Source organism: Melanostigma gelatinosum (assembly GCF_949748355.1).
Source record: "Melanostigma gelatinosum genome assembly, chromosome: 23".
In the NCBI taxonomy this organism is placed as follows: Eukaryota; Metazoa; Chordata; class Actinopteri; order Perciformes; family Zoarcidae; genus Melanostigma; species Melanostigma gelatinosum.
Window position 1 is genome coordinate 1,299,801 of NC_136656.1, and position 19,571 is coordinate 1,319,371.

At 42.9% G+C, this 19,571-nt stretch overlaps 1 protein-coding gene and 1 long non-coding RNA gene across 3 annotated transcripts; one reads left to right on the plus strand and one right to left on the minus strand.

Moving 5' to 3' along the window:
• Positions 1-3,515: 3,515 nt before the first annotated feature.
• LOC306796222 lies at positions 3,516-4,345 on the minus strand. Its single transcript, XR_013773040.1, has 2 exons — positions 4,232-4,345; positions 3,516-3,875 (listed from the first exon to the last, which is right to left on the minus strand). It is a non-coding gene; the product is annotated as an uncharacterized lncRNA (long non-coding RNA).
• Positions 4,346-13,166: 8,821 nt separating this feature from the next.
• LOC306796915 (ladderlectin-like) lies at positions 13,167-17,946 on the plus strand. Of its 2 annotated transcripts, none has more exons than XM_079295986.1 (5): positions 13,167-13,305; positions 13,661-13,767; positions 14,638-14,772; positions 17,119-17,230; positions 17,587-17,946. In XM_079295986.1, exons 1-5 carry the CDS (start codon positions 13,245-13,247, stop codon positions 17,652-17,654), a joined length of 483 nt encoding a protein of 160 aa, XP_079152112.1. In that variant the 5' UTR covers positions 13,167-13,244; the 3' UTR covers positions 17,655-17,946. The 2 variants fall into 2 exon arrangements, with proteins under 2 accessions (XP_079152112.1, XP_079152113.1); XM_079295987.1 differs by having other exon boundaries at positions 13,664-13,767.
• Positions 17,947-19,571: the final 1,625 nt, after the last annotated feature.

Here is a 19,571-nt window from a genome sequence, read left to right on the forward strand (position 1 = left end):
TACTTCGACGCTTCTGCTCAGTGATGCTTCATTGCAGGCGTTTGCGCTCATATCGAGGGAACGTGGATGTATGATGTCCACCCTGGTTCAGACTCGCCGCCAGGTTTGGCTGCCGCAGTCACCCCTATCTGAGACATGTAGGAGGACCCTCCATACTGTCCCAGTGGAGCCTGGTGAGCTGTTTGAGTCAGCTGCTGTACAGGCGCTTCAGCGGACTGTTAGAGCTAGCCAGACCTGGCAGCAGTTCTCTGGTCTTTGCAGGGACCTGCCTGCACCCCCAGACCTAGGGGTCCCATTTTTGGCCCACAAGGCCGTTTCTCAGCCTCCAGCTTACCCTAGTAGCGCAACAGGCCTCGGCGTCCTGCTGAGAGGCCGGACCGCTACCTATACAACCCAACTTACGTCCCCGTCCCCCCCGGCAGGGGTGCCAGGAGATGTCTCCAGGCCGGCTGTCGGGGTTCTTTCTCCCATCAGCGGATTTCCAAGGGAGAGTGGTTCACGTCTATCGACGCCTGTTCCCATGGTGCATCACCACAACTTTCAGTCCTGGGTGCTTCCATTCGGACTCTCCCATCTCCCCATGGGTGTCCACAGTGTGTTACTGCTGTCCTTTCCCCCTGCAATCGCAGGGCGTGAACATACTGCCGTACTTAGACGACTGGCTGACCTAGGCGCCGTCCCGGCTTCAGGCGCCACAGGACACTGCTCGCCTTCTCTCACGTGGCCCGGTAGGCCTCAAGGTGAACATGGAGAGGAGCTACCTGAGCCCTTCTCAGAGCATAACCTTCATTAGGGTGGCCCTATGAGGGCCTGTCTGTCGCCCCAGTGCGGATGGCTGAACAGCCTTCACTTGGATGCCAAGTGGCACAGATACAGGGCAATAATATTATCGAAACAGTGTCTATTCATCTATTCACTATCCCCATGGAGGGAGTGCATATCTGGCGAACAGTGTCCCAGGAACCGAGCCCCAGGGGCTCGGTTCCATTCCACCAGGAGATTGTCACAACAGTTACCTGCCTCTCAAGGCGGGTGCAGGGTGACAGAACGGGACAGCCTGGGGGCAGTTGTCTGCTGAAAGACCGCAGGTCCAGGTTCTAGAGCTAGCGCTCGAGCACTCCCTTCCATGTTTGAAGGGAAAGCATGTGCTTGTCCGGTGGACAGCACCTCTGCTGTGATTTCCCATGAACTATCGATGGGGCACCAGATCTGCAGAAGTTGCTACGGGGATCACCGTGGCCTTCTGACTTGGGAGGCCCCTCGCCTGACCAGCCTGTGGGCAATGTACCCACCAGGAGAATGGAACAAGGTTGTGGTTTTCCTGTTCCGTTACAAGCCTCCACCGGGAGAGTGGCGGCTGCATCCAGACGTGTCGACCCACTGCCCCCACTGGGTCTCCCTGACGGAGAGGACCAGCCCTCTGGGTCAAGATGCCCTGGCTCACACGTGGCCAGAGGATCTTCTTTATGCCTTTCCACCAGTCCCTCTGCTTTTGCTATAAGCTTGTCAGAGTTCTTCCCCGACAGGAGGGATCTCCTGTCGCAACTAGAGGGTCGGATTTGGCATTCCAATCCCTGCCGCCTTCAATTAGGGGTCACGGGAGGGCCCGACCGGATGCTGAGTGGCTGCATAGAACCAGTCTGACGGACTATTCTGAATGCCAGTGCGCGGTCTACCTGCCTGCAGTACAAGAAACAGGTGGAAGCTGTTCTCCGACTAGTGTGCGGCTCAGAACAAGGTCCCAGTACAGCGCCCCGTGCCTGCTGTACTGAGTTTCTACAGTCCCTCCTGGATAAGGGCCGGTCTCCCCTGCATGGGACCTACCCTTGGTACTGGACAGCTTATGCTTGTCCTTTTGAACCCCTGGCACAGGCGGAGCCTAGATGGCTATCAGCAAGACGGTTTTCTCCTTGCTGTCAATTCAGCTCAATGTGGGGGCGAGCTGCATGCCCTATCAGTGGAAGAATCATGTCTGAGGTGGAACTCAGATGGCTTGGGTGTCACTTTCTGGCCTAAGGCAGTGTTTCTCCCAAGGGGGTGGATACGTTCACATATAAACCGGCCTATCCAGCTGGCAAAGTTGACCCCCCCCTCCCCCATCGGGAGAGGAGAGGTCAAGGCTGCTGTGCCCAGTGTGGGCCCTCAGAGCTTATATGGAAGCCACCGCCTGCATAGTCAGTTATGGTGAGCCTAAGAAGGGCTGTGCTCCTTTTTAAGAAAAAAAAGGAAAAACGGCACCTGTCCCACTGGATAGTGGAGGCCATTGCCGATACATACAAGGCGAGCGGCTGCGCTCGGCCATCCGGGGTGAAGGGTCACTACCAAGAGTGTCTCCACACCGAGGGCAAGCCTGAGTGGTGTGCCTGTGGGGGATACATGTGCGGCGGCCTCATGGGCATCACCGAGCACATTCACCAAACACTACAGAGTTAACGTTGCCACCCCTCACCCACTGGGGAGGGTTCTTGGCCAATTTTCTCTGCTGGAGCTATAAGGGGTAGTTACTGTGCTTCCTCGTGACTCTTTTGGTATAAGTCATCCAGTGTTAAGCACTGCCTCTGGCGGTCAGTAAGGATGAAATAGAACGAAAGTTACGAACGTAACTACGGTTCTATGAATCCTGGATGACCGCCAGAGTTCTTGGTCACTCGGAATCCCGTGAACTCGCGAGAAGATTCCATAGGACTGAGCTCAGGATGACACCGGAACTTATAGATGACGGTGGTCATCCGAGGTCACACGTGACTTTGTTGATATAAATATTCGACCTGCGCATGCGTGAGACGGGATACATCCAGTGTTAAGCACTGCCTCTGGCGGTCATCCAGGATTCATAGAACCGTAGTTACGTTCGTAACTTTCGATCTCTCTGTAGAGGGTGAGAGGATTCAGACGGTTTCAGATTTACAATATCTTGTTACTCTCATTGACTCACAGCTGTCCGTTAAACACATGACGCAGGTGTGTAACACTAACATTCTCAGGAACTCTCGGTTTATCTGAAACCAGCTACACTAAGATGCAGCAAAACGATACATGCACTCAAACCCTTTGTACGAGGTATTGGAGGCTCTGATGCAGAAGAGGTATTTATTTCATCTTTGCCTCATTTGCAAATATTGCTCACAAAATACATATACTATCCATTATATGTTATTATAATTCATTCCATATGTATTTATTATGTATTATATATGAAACTTTACCATATTATATTAACAGGTAAAATATTAATTTCTCTCTCGTTTGCCCCCCACTCCAGTTCCATGGTCACCTTTCCACTTAAAATTGCTCTATTACTATTTGTATTATATATACACTTTATAATTTTATGATTATTACTTTTCTGCAACATGGATAACATGGATTCCTCCTCTGGGGACCAATTAGCTTATCTTAAAACTTCTATGAATTACTCAAAACATGTAAAGTGTGAATTACTATTCACTCATATAGTTGGAGCTGTTTGAGGGCCAACATGTAAAGATGTCTGGATAGATGTATGACAGACCAGCTTGTTTGAATGCTTGAGCCTTTTATTCATGCAGAAAGAAAGAAGGGTTATATGTGTAGAATATATGTTGTGCTGAAAGGATTCGCTCCATAAAACACTCTTATTAAGGCACAAGGCCTCAAAGACAGTCCAGCTCCTGTTGATGTCACTTGTCGTATCGTTCATTAAGTAGCGTTACAGCGATAGAAAAGAAAGCTATAGATATGAAATACAGTCAATGTATTTGCGATCATGCACACAACAGGACTCCTTCTGTGTTACGGGTACTGCATGCCTCGCTGTCAGTCCACCAATCAGACTCTCTTGACACACACAGACGGTTTCATATAGCTGCACCCTACGTCATCCCAGCACTTCTCACCTGCAAGCACAACACAAGAAGGTGAGTCAGTGAATGTTACTCAAACTGTTTCATGTGACCAATAATTATTGATGGATGAAGTCAGCGAACACTAGAGTCACTAATGCAAATCAAATCTTTGTCAAAACGTGAATAATGTAACACAAGAGGTCCTTGAGATACAGTATGTTAGAGAGCTGCTCATCTCAACAACTTCACACTCAAAACTTCTTTGAGTGCTAAACAACACAGCCAACGAGTGTGAAGTCGATGTGATGAGCAGTTACCAGAACATAAATACATGCAGTTCACTCTCCTCTTTTCATCCACCTCTTATCACGAGTATCACTCCTACAACAAGCACTGTGTTGTTTTACCACTGTAATTCATCTGGATACAACCCTGGTTGCCTCCCCCGTTGTTAGGCTCTCCAGCACACCAGTTCACGTAGCCGAAAAGAGTACCGTCACTCCAGAACCATTTATTCTCCTGGAAGAAAGAATAGAATCGAGTATTACTGTCACAGTTCAGCTCCACACCCTCCTCACTCTTCTTGCCTGTTCACTCACCTGCCTCTGATCAGTAATCAAGCCTGATTAAGCCTGTTTAATTGGGAGCGGGGCCCTCCTAAGAGGGCCACGAGGGGCACTGGCACAAGGGGGCTGTCCTTTTAAAAAGGCTTTAAAAAAAACCCTAAGAAATAAAAAACAATTAAACAATTTTATTAAAAACAGCCTGACAGCAGAGCAACCGCCAGCGGGACAGACGGAGAGGAGATGCTAAAAGGGGAAGGGAGGTTAAAAGGCACAATAATTATATAAATATAAAAAGATAATTTAACATATAATAAATGTATATACACACACACACATCTAAAACTTTAAAAAGATAAATAAATAGATAAGTGCTTTTTAAAAAATGGGGGGGGGGAAATTAAATAACATACAAAATGGAAAAATGCATAAAATGATGCCAAATAACCCTATCCAACTTCAGTCTAAAAATGGGCCTCGTCTGCCTGTGGGGGGAGGGAAGGACATAGGATGCATCTCCAACCTGGGAAGATTTAAAATAAATAAATAAATAATCAGATAATTAAAAATATAAATAAATAATTTAACAATAATACACAATTAAATTAGTTAAACGGGTGAATAAAAACATGCATAATATATTAAAACTACACGTGAAAGACAAGTATAACTATATGAACATATAAAATATAAATAAATAAACATGTATATAATATAAGATAAATACCATGGTGGAGATGTAATGGGGGTGAGAGAAGGGACAAAGGGATGGCAGGCGAGGCTCCAATAAAAACAGACTGGGAGTTAATATTTTTCATTCAGCCCGTGAGGGTCTATAGTACCCAGTCTGTGGATCCATTTCCTCTCCGCTGCTTGCCGCTGCGCCCTGCTCCACTGCCCACTGCTCTCCAGGCCCACACTTTGGAGACCATGTGAGCCATGGAGTTTAAAATGTGCATATAGGACGCTCGTGCCATTTCCACTGTTGATCATATAAAAATGCTGCTTAATTCTCAGGTGTAGCTCATTCTTTGTCTCCCCCACGTATAGTTTGTGGCAGGCCCCGCATCTAAGAGCATAAACCACATTCGATGCTGTGGGTGGCAGGGCCTGCCCCAAGTTAAAACCGAGTCTACTCTGGGGGTTAAAAACGTGGGGGAGACGCATAAAACCGATCTCCGAACCTCGAAGCGCCTCCCTCCTGGTCTCTTTTTTGTTCAGGTCAGTGTGGACCAGGATATCCTTTAAGTTTTTATTCCTACGAAAGGCGGAGATCATCCGGCACCCAACCAGGGCGTCACAGTCCTCCCTCGTCCCCTGGAAGTTGCTTCTCAGTGTCTTTAAAAAGTTGTGTGTCCCATCTGAGAAGGTTGTGATTAAGGGGACAAGGGATAGGTCGGACGGCCGCACCTGGGTGTTGTTGTTGAAGGTGCCGGCGACCTCCGCCTTAGTACTTCTGAGGAAGCGCTTCGAGTAACCCCTGAGCCTCAACGCACCAAAGAGGGTGCTGGTTGCCTCCTCCACATGCTCCGGGAAGGTGCAGATTCTGTGGAAGCGGATCAGCTGGGATTTGATGAGACCTCTGTACGTGTGCTTTGGGTGATAGCTCGACTTGTGAAGGAGTGCATGGCGGTCAGTGTCCTTAAAATATACCCTAGTGGCTAGTGTTTTCTGCTGGTCGCCGGAGTCACGGAAGAAGACCCGTGTGTCGAGGAACTCGACCGTGTCTGCCTGGATATTGTGTTTGAGTTTGATCCTGGGATGATGTGAGTTGAGGGTGTCCAGAAATGTATGAAAGTCCTGTTCTGTGTGATTCCAGAGGCCGATGATGTCGTCCAGGTACCGGAAGTACAGGAGGGGTTTATGTTGCATTTGGGTGAAGGCCTCCTCCTCCCAATGGGCCAGGTAGATGTCGGCATACGATGGTGAGTATTTCCGGCCCATTGCACAGCCACACAGCTGGAGATAGTGCTTATTGTTGAATTTGAAGTCATTTCTGGTGAGGGTGATTTGTAATAACTGTATGATTTCTTTGTCGGGTCTGGCTGGATCTGGGTGTTTATTGAAAATGTTTTGAATGGCAGCAAGGCCGAGTGGTGTTTCAATATTTGTATAAAGGGAGTCTATGTCTATGGAAAAAAGGAAAGTGTGACCGGGTACTTGAAGGTTTTTTATTTTATTAACAAACTGGTAGGTGTCTTGAAGATAACTGGGATGAAGTCTGGAGAGTGGGTTAATGAAATGGTCTATGTATTCTGTTATTCTATATGATTCGGAGCTACAGTCACTAACAATGGGGCGGCCGACCGGAACAACAGAGGGGACCGTCCACGTCCCAGGAGGCTTGTGGATCTTGGGGAGAAGGTAGAAGAGGCGAGGCCTGGGTTCATCTGGACCGTCCAGGTATTGCTTTTGTTTTGCAGTGATATGTTTGTTATGGTGTAGACTATGTGTAATGTTCCTTACAAGTTGTTGTGTTTCTAGTTGTATAGAATGTGTAAGTGGTTTATAGTATGTGTTGTCATTTAACTGTCTTTCGGCTTCTAAAATGTAGTTGTGTCTGTCCTGTAAAACTATTTGTCCCCCTTTATCTGCTGGTTTGATGACTATGTGTTTGTTGTTACTTAGTGTTTTAATGATGCGTTGATGTTCCTGGCTAATGTTGGATCCTCTCGCAGGGCCCTAATAATGCTTCCAAAATCTTGTCAAAAGGTGTACGGGCTTTTGCTCCAAGTCAAAAGGCAAGGCAAGGCAAGTTTATTTGTATAGCACATATTGTGCAGTCCTTTTAAAAGCATCAAAACATAAGGCAAAAGAAAAGGAGATTTAACAGCAATTAAGAACAGTGTAAGAAATAAAATACAGTAGTAAAATGCAGAAATGCAGGAAATTGATTCATATATTATTTGAATGTGGTTCAATTAAAGGCAGCAGCAAACAGAAAAGTCTTCAATCTTGATTTAAATGAGCTGAGGGTCTCAGCAGACCTGCAGCTTTCTGGGACTTTGTTCCAGATATGTGGAGCAGAAAAACGGAACGCTGCTTCTCCATGTTTAGTTCTGACTCTGGGAACAGATAGTAGACCGGTCCCAGACGACCTGAGGGGTCGGGATGGTTCATAAGGTAGCAGCAGATCAGAGATGTATTTTGGTCCCAAACCATTCAGTGCTTTGTAAACCAACAGCAGGATTTTAAAGTCAATTCTTTGTTGGACAGGGAGCCAGTGCAAAGACCTCAGAACTGGGGTGATATGATCCACCCTCCTGGTCTTAGTGAGGACTCGAGCTGCAGCGTTCTGAATCAGCTGCAGCTTTCTGACGGACTTTTTACAGAGACCTGTAAACACACCGTTACAGTAGTCCAGTCTGCTGAAGATAAATGCGTGGACAAGTTTTTCCAAATCCTGTTGAGACATAAGTCCTCTAATCCTTGATATATTCTTCAGGTGATAGTAGGCTGATTTTGTAATTGTCTTGATATGGCTGTTCAGGTTGAGGTCTGAATCCATAACTACACCTAGATTTCTGGCTTGGTTTGTGGGTTTTAACATCAGTGACTGAAGCTGAGCGGTGATTTTCAATTGTTCGTCCTTGGTACCAAAAACAATTACTTCTGTTTTATCTTTGTTTAATTGAAGAAAATTCTGGCACATCCAGATGTTGATTTGTTCAATGCAGTTACCCAGCCCTTGTATGGGATTATAGTCCCCTGGTGACATAGTTATGTAGATTTGTGTGTCGTCTGCATAATTATGATAACACACTTTGTTGTTTTCCATAATCTGAGCTAGTGGAAGCATGTAGATGTTGAACAGAAGAGGCCCCAGTATTGAACCTTGGGGAACACCACATGTCATTTTAGTCAGCTCTGATGTGTAATCAGCTACAGACACAAAGTATTCTCGGCCCTTCAAGTAGGATTCAAACCAGTTAAGTGCTGTGCCAGAGAGTCCCACCCAGATGTTTAGTCTTTCTAGGAGTATGGCATGGTCGACCGTGTCGAATGCAGCACTGAGATCCAGTAACACTAAGACTGAACTTCTGCCATTGTCTATGTTTAAGTGGATGTCGTTGAAAACCTTAACAAGAGCAGTTTCAGTACTGTGGTGCTGTCGAAAGCCTGACTGGAAAACATCAAAGCAGTTATTTACGGCCAAGAAGTTGGTGGCGCTATCACTATGATTCAAAATTGGCCTGCAGATGTCTTCAGGACTGGAATCTAATCAAGCATGTGAAATCTGGTAAAGATCTGATGATGTGGAGTCGAGTTACATCAGTTTATTCGTTCATGGCGAAGGATCGAAATTCGCCGAGCCGCCACGTCGCCGCCCTTCAACAACTTCTTACAATCTTCACAATGAAGCATTATCAAGGGCTTAAGATTTTTCTGACATTTGAGAGGGATCTGATTAATCTGTGAGGAGCAGGATGTCAAAGTACAAAACTTACAACTTCCAGTCGCCACTAGGTGACGCTATTACTATGATTCAAAATTGTCTTATAGATGTGTTCCGAGTCAGGATGTTATGACATATGAGAAATTTGGAGCAGATTAGACAATGTACTGCCGAGTTACAACAACTTCCTGTTTTGCGGCGAATGGTGTTTATTTGACGCCACGCCACGGATAAATAGGTCGATAACTTTTTGATCTTTGAGCAACTTTTCACTGCCAAGGTCTCAAGAGCATACGGACCAAATCTGAAGTTGATCGGGTTAAATCTCTAGGAGGAGTTCGTTAAATTATGACGCCTTGAAACAGTCCAAAACGTCATAAAATTCAAAATGGCCGACTTCCTGTTTGGTTTAATGAAAAACTCCAGGAGGATTTTTTTGTGTGTCTCATCACGCTCCACATACCGACCAACTTTCATACAGCTAGGTGAAACCCAATGTTGGGGCGACTCAATAGGGGGCGCTATCGAGCCAATATTTCATACCGCAGCTGAACACTGCAATTTTCGCAAATTCTGGCTTGCGTACCAAATTTCTTTTTTTTTCTTTTTTTTTCTTTTTTATAAATTTTTTATTGAAAGACACGAGACAATATTTTTGAGATGAACTTTTTTGAAGAGGGGATAGTAATTAATTCTGAGGTTGAGGGGGGTAATTCTAGGTTGGTGGCCTTAATGTTAAGTTTGGATTGAACGGATGATTTGAGTTGCAGATATTCCAAACATTGATTGCCATACTTCTGAACCAAGTGAGGGAATGAAACCATGGTGTTATTATTGAAGATGTGTTTCAGATGAGTGATGCATAGTATATTGAATAGTGATAGTATATTGAAACAAGGATGGCGTTTGATAGATTGGTTTAAAATGGTCGGTCAGAAATCTGAATGTCCTTACAAACTGTCTGTTCTATATCTAACCATGTGTTGTCTGATTGGCTGGGTGGATCCATTTAAGAATGTACTGAAGTTTATTTGCTAGAGAGTAGTGAAAATAATGTGGAGCTTCAAGTCGTCCTTGTGTTTTTGGTTTTTGTAGAGTGGCCAGTTTAATTCTTGGTGTTTTATTTTTCCAGTAGAATTGAGTAACGATTGAGTCCAGCGACTTGAAGCAGGAGTGGGTGGGTTGAGATGGTATCATTGTGAATAGGTCATTTATTTTAGGAAGTATTGTCATTTTAACTGTAGCTATTCTGCCCATGAGTGATAATGGTAGATTCATCCAGCGGAGGAGGTCGTCATTTATTGTTTTGAGTAATGGAGTGAAGTTGAGTGTGAACAGCTCTGACAGCCTGGGGGAAATATGGATTCCCAAATACGTGATGGCACCTGTGCAGAAAGGGAAAGGTGGTGTATGGGCTGCCCCATCCCAACTGTTACTATCTAATGGAAGGATGGATGATTTACTCCAGTTAATGGAGTAGTCGGAGATATTAGAGAATGATTCCATGACTTTAATAGTTTCCTGTAGTGATGAGTAGGGGTTTTGTAGGAAGAGCAATGTATCATCTTAGGGAGAGAGTGGGCATCCTTGCCTAGTCACCCTGTGCAGTGTGACGCTTTGTGAGGTTTGTCCATTGGTGATGACAGTGGCTGAAGGTGAAGTGTAGAGAATTTTAACCCAGTTAATAAATGATTCCCCAAAGCCAAATCTTTGCGTGTCAAATTTCGACAACTTTCCAGTGTCCCAAGCACCTCCTTTTTGCGACGAAACAGGTACAATAATAATAATAAACATTAGAATAACAATAGGTCCTCCGCTCCGACTACGTCGGTGCTCGGGCCCTAAATACGATAAGTCATCGTAAAAGTCATCGGTAAAAAGGCTACAAACAATTGATGCCTCAAGGTGTGTGTGTGTGTATCATTGCACAGCTTTATTCTTTGCCGTTTATTTTATTTTGTTTGCATGTCTTGGATGCCCACATGTTTCCCATGGGGACAATAAAGTGTCTATCCATCTATCTGTCTGTCCATTTGTGTGTTACAACACTCCTCCGGTTTGACCCATGTGTGTTGTGAAATTGGTGAAGTTTTTTTTCTTAATTTGCTGGTGTTTTGTTTATCTGTGATGTACCGGCCACCATACGAACTTACCTGGGTTCCTCTCCACCTAAGAAACTGTAGTTCTATCTGGCTAAACCTCAACTAGTCTTCGTCGGCTTTCCCGGGCACGCCAGGGACCACCGCAGGGTTACCGCACCAAAAACAATAAAGTGGTGCTGGTCTCTCCAACACCTGCAGGCTTTCTTAACCAGGCAAGCTCAAAAAGAGAAACTAAAAACTCTACCTCAAGTGGTGACATCAACCTGAACTTACTAACTAAGTCTAGGAGTAAAAAATGACCTAAGGCTAACTGATGTTACGACCGGCTCGGGAGTCACAACATATAGGAGGGACACAACACCAAGTTAGGTTAGAAACAACCACACCTGCCAGTTTATTGACAGGACACAAGTAAACTGTAGTGTGCAAATCCCACTGCAGACCAGGGTCTGGTGCCAGGCAGATGAGAGAGAGCGAGGGCGGAGCAAGGAGACGCTTCTATCGGTAAACCACATCCTCATCCAGGTGCCCTCAATCACTCGTTAGGGAGCTGCACCTCAAAGTCAAAGACACAGAATACACACATGCAAACAGACACACCCAAGCACAAACATTCACAGCAGGACATAGAACCATACGTAACACTCCCCTCCTTAAGATGACAGCCATAAGGGTGTCATCCAAAACCATGCTGTTTGAACAGAAGAAACCCTCTTACGCATGAGGACACCAACCTCCCAGTAAAAGTGGCATGAGTAGTACCACTCTCATCCTTAGGCAACACTGCTGCCAGACACTTGGCCAAAGGAGGGTCAGCCTTCTGGGCTGCTATCAGCTGTTCCTTGCCAACCTTCAACTGTGTGTCAGGCCCAGCCGGCACAGTGACAGGACTGGTCAATTTAACTTCAGCAGACTCATTTCCAACAGAGTTAGTGGACAGCTTATCTAGAGGCAACTCAGAAGTTACAGAAGGATCAGGATCAGCCTCTAGAGCAGGGGTCTCAAACTCATTTTCACTCAGGGCCACATCAGCATCATGGTCGCCCACAAAGGGCCGGTTGTAAATGTAACTACTCCTAACATATGGTTAAATAACTCTCTGCATTTGATTTTTGTTTATTCAAGTGTTAAAATATTGTACATGCAGTTATATAAATGTAAAAATATATTTAAGCACATTTCTGTTATTATAACTTAAATCCTTTTAATTTAGGGTTAAGAAACCCACATTACTCTATCAAAGATCAAACTATTAAAGAAAATATCAAAGACAAATATCAAACACAAGTCATTACAATAACTTTGTTCAAAGCTTAAAATCCGTTCAAGGGTGCGTTTGCACAATCCCACGTGAAGTATTTCATGTGTTTTAAAGCCACGTTTAAAGTAGTCTTCAATGTACTCACAATACATTTCCATTTCAAATGTACAGTAACCAGCCAAAGAGCTGCTTCTATGACTTTGATGTTTAAGTATCTCATTATTTTGACTTTCTATTTCATAATTTTGACTTTCAATCTCATAATTTTGACTTTCTATCTCATAATTTTGATTTACAATCTCAGAATTATGACTTTCTATCTCATAATTTCGACTATGGGGTTATTTTTATTGTCGAGTCTAACTTAAAAAAAAAAGAAAATTATTTATTTATTTTTACTTTTTATTTTTTTATTTTTTTCTGGCGGATTCACGGGCAACATAAAATGACGTGCCGGGCCGGATTCGGCCCGCAGGCCGGGATTTTGAGACCCCTGCTCTAGACTGTCAACAGGTGGAGCCACTTCAGATAAATTCACTACATCTTCATACTTTCTTGACTGGGCACGAGTTACAATGCAAGCAGGAAAGACTTTAGGCATCCGAGATGACAGATCAGCACTCTGGTAATTGTCAACTACGGAGCCTGTTGGTCTATCCACTACAATGGGAGCAGGAAACACCTTCCCTCCAGCCAAATCATGACACAAAATCAGGTCTACTCCCCCTAAAGGAAGCTGGGGACGAATCACCACCACGACAGGGCCTGTAACCAACCCAGATTGCAAATGGTGCAAAAAGGTGGTGCTGGTCTCTCCAACACCCGCAGGCTTTCTTTTCTCCTGCACCTAGTTTGAAAGTTGTTTGCCAACCGCCATTAAAAACACCAGAAGAAGAAGAGCTGCACCTAGAAGTCAAAAGACACAAAATACACCCACGCACACAGACACACCCAAGCACAAACATTCACAGCAGGGTATAAAACCAAACGCAACACTGTTCTGACAGTCAGTGAGTTTCTTTGTTCTCTACAGATCCATAAGTAATCTGTCTTTGTTCTCTTCATCTTCAGCATCTGCATCATCTCATTGCCTTCGCCATGAAGACGCTGACTGTGTCTGCACTTGTTTGTGCCATGATTGCTCTGACTCAAGCTGCTGGTGAGTATTACACATAGAAACTGTTAGAGATTCATTTATTGTCACTGAACAGTAATAATCCAGATCAATAACTGCAATGTCAAACTGTCTAGCTCTTCCAGCGGGAATGCTGGAAAACGATGTTCACTTCAATAGATTGCGTCTTGCTGAGATGCTTCACCTACACAGTCATTATTTTATTGTTGTTTGACACTCATTTTACATCATATTTTAAGTTATATTGTCTTATAGTGTGTTACGTTACATTGTGTTACATCATGTTACTTTGTTGTGCATTGCGTCATAATGTATTATATATATATATATATATATTTCACTGAACTCCACATTATCCACCAAACTCTATTTCTCTCAGCAGAGAGTGATCAGGTGAACACGGGAATGTGTTGTTCGGATTGGACTGAGGTTAATGGTCGCTGTTTCCGCTACATTCCAACACCGATGACTTGGGCTACAGCTGAGGTAATGCTGGTGGCTTTGAAAGATTGTATGCGGATGACACTGTGAGTTCTGTGCATGTTAAAGACGGATATGGAGTGGCAGCCAAATTCACTTCAGCAATAGCAATTGAGAATCTTGCCTGACACACGTAAAACCGCTTGCATCTACTTTGACATGAACACAAATGAAAGTCGACCAGATCTCTCTGTAGAGGGTGAGAGGATTCAGACGGTTTCAGATTTACAATATCTTGTTACTGTCATTGACTCACAGCTGTCCGTTAAACACATGACGCAGGTGTGTAACACTAACATTCTCAGGAACTCTCGGTTTATCTGAAACCAGCTACACTAAGATGCAGCAAAACGATACATGCACTCAAACCCTTTGTACACATCTCATACTGCATCACAAGCTGGAACAACAAGGCTCAACTGATGAACAAAGTTTCCATCAATGTAACGTCCTGCAGCTGGAGAAACTCCTGATCTTTGACAGCTTGGTCTGTCTTGCTGATGCTAGTTTAGTGTACAAATAATTGTAATTGTGTTTTTATACTGCAGTGTTCATTTTCTTACCAGAGATGTTATTGTGTTTTCTACCCAGAGAACAAAGATTTACAGCTGAGAGTCTGTGCACTGTCCTGGTCAAATACATAAGTAATACATCAAATAATAACTCTCTGTTGCTTTGACGTAGGACACTTCTACAACAATGTCATTGTGTTTGCACTCACACGTTTGGTTCCTCGACATTTTTGACTGACTTGGTGTTTAACAACTCGTCTCTCTCTCTCTCTCTCTCTCTCTCTCTCTCTCTCTCTCTCTCTCTCTGTCTCTCTCTGTCTCTCTCTCTCTCTCTCTCGCTCTCTCTCTCTCTCTCGTACTGTAGAAAAACTGTGTGATCCTGGGTGGAAACCTTGCATCTGTCCACAACATCCTGGAGTACCAAGGGATTCAGAAGATCATCCTGGACAACACTAAAGAGAATAAATCATGCTGGATTGGAGGCTCTGATGCAGAAGAGGTATTTATTTCATCATTGCCTCATTTGCAAATATTGCTCACAAAATACATATAATATCCATTATATGTTATTATAATTCATTCCATATGTATTTATTATGTATTATACATGAAACTTTACTCAAACTTTACCATATTATATGAACAGGTATAATATTACTTTCTCTCTCTTTTTCTCCGCTCCACTCCAGTTCCATGGCCATTTCTTAAAAGTGCTATTTCTATTACTATTTGTATTATTTTATGTACTTTATAATTGTATTATTGTTGGAATGCTGTTAAGCATTCCAACAATCAAAAACAATCAAAATGTTCAGCTCCTTCAGCTCATGTCTGCTATGACTTTTTCTATTTCTAACCTTTAAACCTTTTGAATTGTTAAGCTTTTAGCAACTTTTTTTTGAATGGGATATCTATGGAGAATATTTACAAATCCTCTTAAACTTCTTCAACTTTCAAATCCTTCAACTTCCTCATACTTTCAGCTACAGACACCATTTCAACTTTCAAATGTTGAGGAAACCCTCAACTATTGCCAACATGATTCAGCTTTTTGATATCTTTTAAACTTTTTGAACTGCAGCAATTTAACTTTTATGATTTTTCAGCCCTTTTCTGACTTTATAAGGGTGTGTATTGCACAGCTTAGAGTGCGTGATGTCACCGCTAGAGTGAAGAGCAGCTTGTGTCCACAATCTTCACTCTTCACGCATAATTTCTGGATGTAGAAGTAGCTAATATTGTCCTTGTCGTAGAAAAATTACTGTGGAATCCCACAGATTTCCACATTTGATACGGAAGCCGTTAATTGAGAGGAAAACCAACTTTCTGCTCCATAGAGACCAATGTTAAATTTTGCTTCAAAAACATCTTCCACAGAACACGGTACCCAATTTCTAGATCGCCAGTTAAGCCACATTTTTTACACTACAGACACAATATTAATATCGGAGCAATAGCAGCTACGGTTATGGGAGTTTTGATGATTTGTTTGAGAGGTGTTTCCCTGTTTTATCTCCATGAAATGGCTTCAGGCACACAGGTGTTTGCGATTGAGCCAATTAGTGATGTTGATAAACACACAGACTCACAGACACACGCGCACATACACTCCTCTCGCTCTCTCTCTCTGTGTCTCTCATACAGTCATTCAGGTCTTAGGGATCTTTAGAGGTCTTTCCCCCCTCCTCCTCCCCCCCCACACACATACACACACCCCATTTTAAAATAAAAGCCCCACAGAATGAATCCTAACTGAAATGCTTGTGATGAGCCTGTCATTTAATAACCGGTTTGTGTTTATCGAACATTATGATTCTGTCTCCTCTCCCCTTCTCCCCCACCCCCCATTTCAAAATAAAAGCCCCAGAGAGTGAATTCTAACTGAACTGCTTGTGATGAAGCCTGTCATTTAATAACCTCTGTTTATGTGTCAAACATGATGATTATGTCTCCTCTCCCCCTCCCTCCCCCACCCAGTCCCACCCTTTCAAAATAAAAGCCTCATGGATTAACTGTATTTAAATGTTTCGCTCAAAATTAGGCTTTTTTGTTGAAATAATGAATGCTCTTACTAATACTGCGACAACTACTACTACTGCTAATATTTCTAGTATTACCACTACTACTACAACTTTTGCTGTTGCTACTATTACTACTACTGCTACTGCTATTACTGCTACCATAAATATTATTACTACCACTACTGCTATTACTACCACTACCACTACTATTATTACTGATACCACAACTGCTAATACTGCTATTCCTGCTACTACCAGTACTAATAACCAGTACTAATACTACTACAGCTATTAGTACGACTGCTGATACTACTACTTCTACGACTTCTTCTAATTACAAATACTTCGACGACAACTTCTACTACTACTGCTACTACAAATATCACTACTGCTACAACTAGTACTTATTCAAATGCTACTCATACTTATACTGTGAATAATACTTCTACTACTACTACAACAAATATCACTACTGCTGGAATACTTTTAAGCTACAGAAACCGTTCGACTATCAAAATGTTCAGCTCTTTCAGGAGAGGGGTGACATAACTTCATATTTGTAATCTTTCAACTTTTTGAATTATTCAGCTTTTTGCAATTTTTTTTAAATTGGATATCTATTTTCAGCAATGTTTTTGAGATTCATTTCAGCTTTCAGCATTCCAACGCATTTTCAGCAGGAAATGCATTTTCTAGTTATTATAAATGTTCTGCAACAAATGGATTTCTCCTCTGGGGACCAATTAACTGATCTTAAGTTACTTAAATCAAATAACTTGAACACTTTTATTTCTTGTAATACTCGATTCTATTCTTTCTTCCAGGAGAAGAAATGGTTCTGGAGTGACGGTACTCTTTTCAACTACTCGAACTGGTGTGCTAGAGAGCCTAACAACTGGGAAGGCAACCAGGATTGTATCCAGATGAATTACAGAGGTAAAACAACACAGTGCTTGTTGTAGGAGTGATACTCGTGATAAGAGGTGGATGAAAAGAGGAGAGTGAACTGCATGTATTTATGTTCTGGTAACTGCTCATCACATCGACTTCACACTCGTTGGCTGTGTTGTTTAGCACGCAAAGAAGTTTTGAGTGTGAAGTTGTTGAGATGAGCAGCTCTCTAACATACTGTATCTCAAGGACCTCTTGTGTTACATTATTCACGTTTTGACAACGATTTGATTTGCATTAGTGACTCTAGTGTTCGCTGACTTCATCCATCAATAATTATTGGTCACATGAAACAGTTTGAGTAACATTCACTGACTCACCTTCTTGTGTTGTGCTTGCAGGTGGGAATTGCTGGGACGACCTACGGTGCATCTCTCTGAGACCGTCTGTGTGTGTCAAGAGAGTCTGATTGGTGGACTGACAGCGAGGCATGCAGTACCCGTAACACAGAAGGAGTCCTGTTGTGTGCATGATCGCAAATACATTGACTGTATTTCATATCTATAGCTTTCTTTTCTATCGCTGTAACGCTACTTAATGAACGATACGACAAGTGACATCAACAGGAGCTGGACTGTCTTTGAGGCCTTGTGCCTTAATAAGAGTGTTTTATGGAGCGAATCCTTTCAGCACAACATATATTCTACACATATAACCCTTCTTTCTTTCTGCATGAATAAAAGGCTCAAGCATTCAAACAAGCTGGTCTGTCATACATCTATCCAGACATCTTTACATGTTGGCCCTGTGCTCTTGTTGCTGCAGGTTGCCGTGTGGATATGAAACATATCAAATCAATACTAACTCATTTCATTCACTACAAATTGGAGCGCAGTGTTGTTGCAAAATGACGAGAAGAGACGGCGAATTGAAGTTGCAACCCAGCGGGAAGTGTTTTAATAAGCACAAGCCAACATACGAGTTCAGCAAATCCAAACAAATCCAACGTATTACTTTTCACAGATTACTTTTATAGTCAAACTTCACCCCCCTTTAAGTCACTTTCCACCAATCAAACCAATGGGTTGAAGCACAAACAAAACACCTCTGGTCTCTTCACTATGTCATGCTCTCGTGACTTTGTTTGGGTCAAGATAACCTTTTCGCAGAACACACAATTCGTGTACGGGAAATGTTTGGACACACATTGGAGTGATGGATTACAATTTGTCTGACGTGCCTTAATCTCTTCCTAAGAATGTTTTTGATGAACCAAATTTGTTGAGTTCAATCCTTAGTTATATGATGATTTTCTTCAACAAGAGCTCCTCCATCAATCAATTCATTTATTTGTTTCGTGAAAATCGTCCAGGGTGAAGTTTTAACTTTTAAATGTATTTGTTTGGCCCCCAATCACACATTTGCCTCGGAGGGCTTTACAATGTACAACATCCTGTGTGGACCCTCACATCAGAAAACAGGGAGACACGGTCAAGTATGCAGCCTTCAGTTCAACAGAAAGACACCAAATGTGAAGATAGTATTCCCAAAGACTGAATGATCACACGGGTGGTGTGAAGGTTTTGTGTTTGAAGCCCCCTGCGATCATTGGATAAGCCCCGCCTCTTTACTCACTGCTGCGTGAATCTGCTATGCACAGAAAATGAAGTCAGAAATGAATCCGTAACTTGAGTTGCTGCAAGTTCAGTTTATTTTTTGTGAGTCATCAGTTGTAGAAATCACGAGTAATCACTTTATTTTCATCAAACACTGAAGAAGAGCAGCTTTCATTCCTGCAACAACACAGCAGGTGGTGCTCACATGTCAGACTTGTTTCTTTCTCTGGTTAAATGTAATAGAGTTAAGTTTACTCAGAGTACATGTTATCTAAGTACATGTGTATATGTAGTACTCATGTATTCTAGTACTTTTCCATCCCTGGAAAGGTGGTTGCCTGGTGGGTAGAGAAGCAAAATAAGGAAATACGAGCTTCACGTTTACGTTCTCATCCGATCAAAATGATTTCCAGGTAATACTGGTCACTAGATAAATCAATGAAATAAGACGCCATCCTTAAAAAACTTTGTTGTATCAGTGATTAATGAAAAGGGTTAGGGTACAGTCTTTTGTGTTTACTCACAATATTACAGTCGTACATTTCAGAGGCAGTATTCAGTCGATCGTACAAGTTGAAAGTACCTTCATAATCAGTATCACAACCAGCTTTATTAACCAGCTGTGTGGATAGAAAATACAAGGAATTAGACTTCAATTCATTATAAATATATACTGTGTAGAGAACAAATGATACGGACACAGTTAAACAAAGATATGAAGCTTATTAACTCTATTCAAACTCATAACAATGTGCTGTCTGAATAACAAA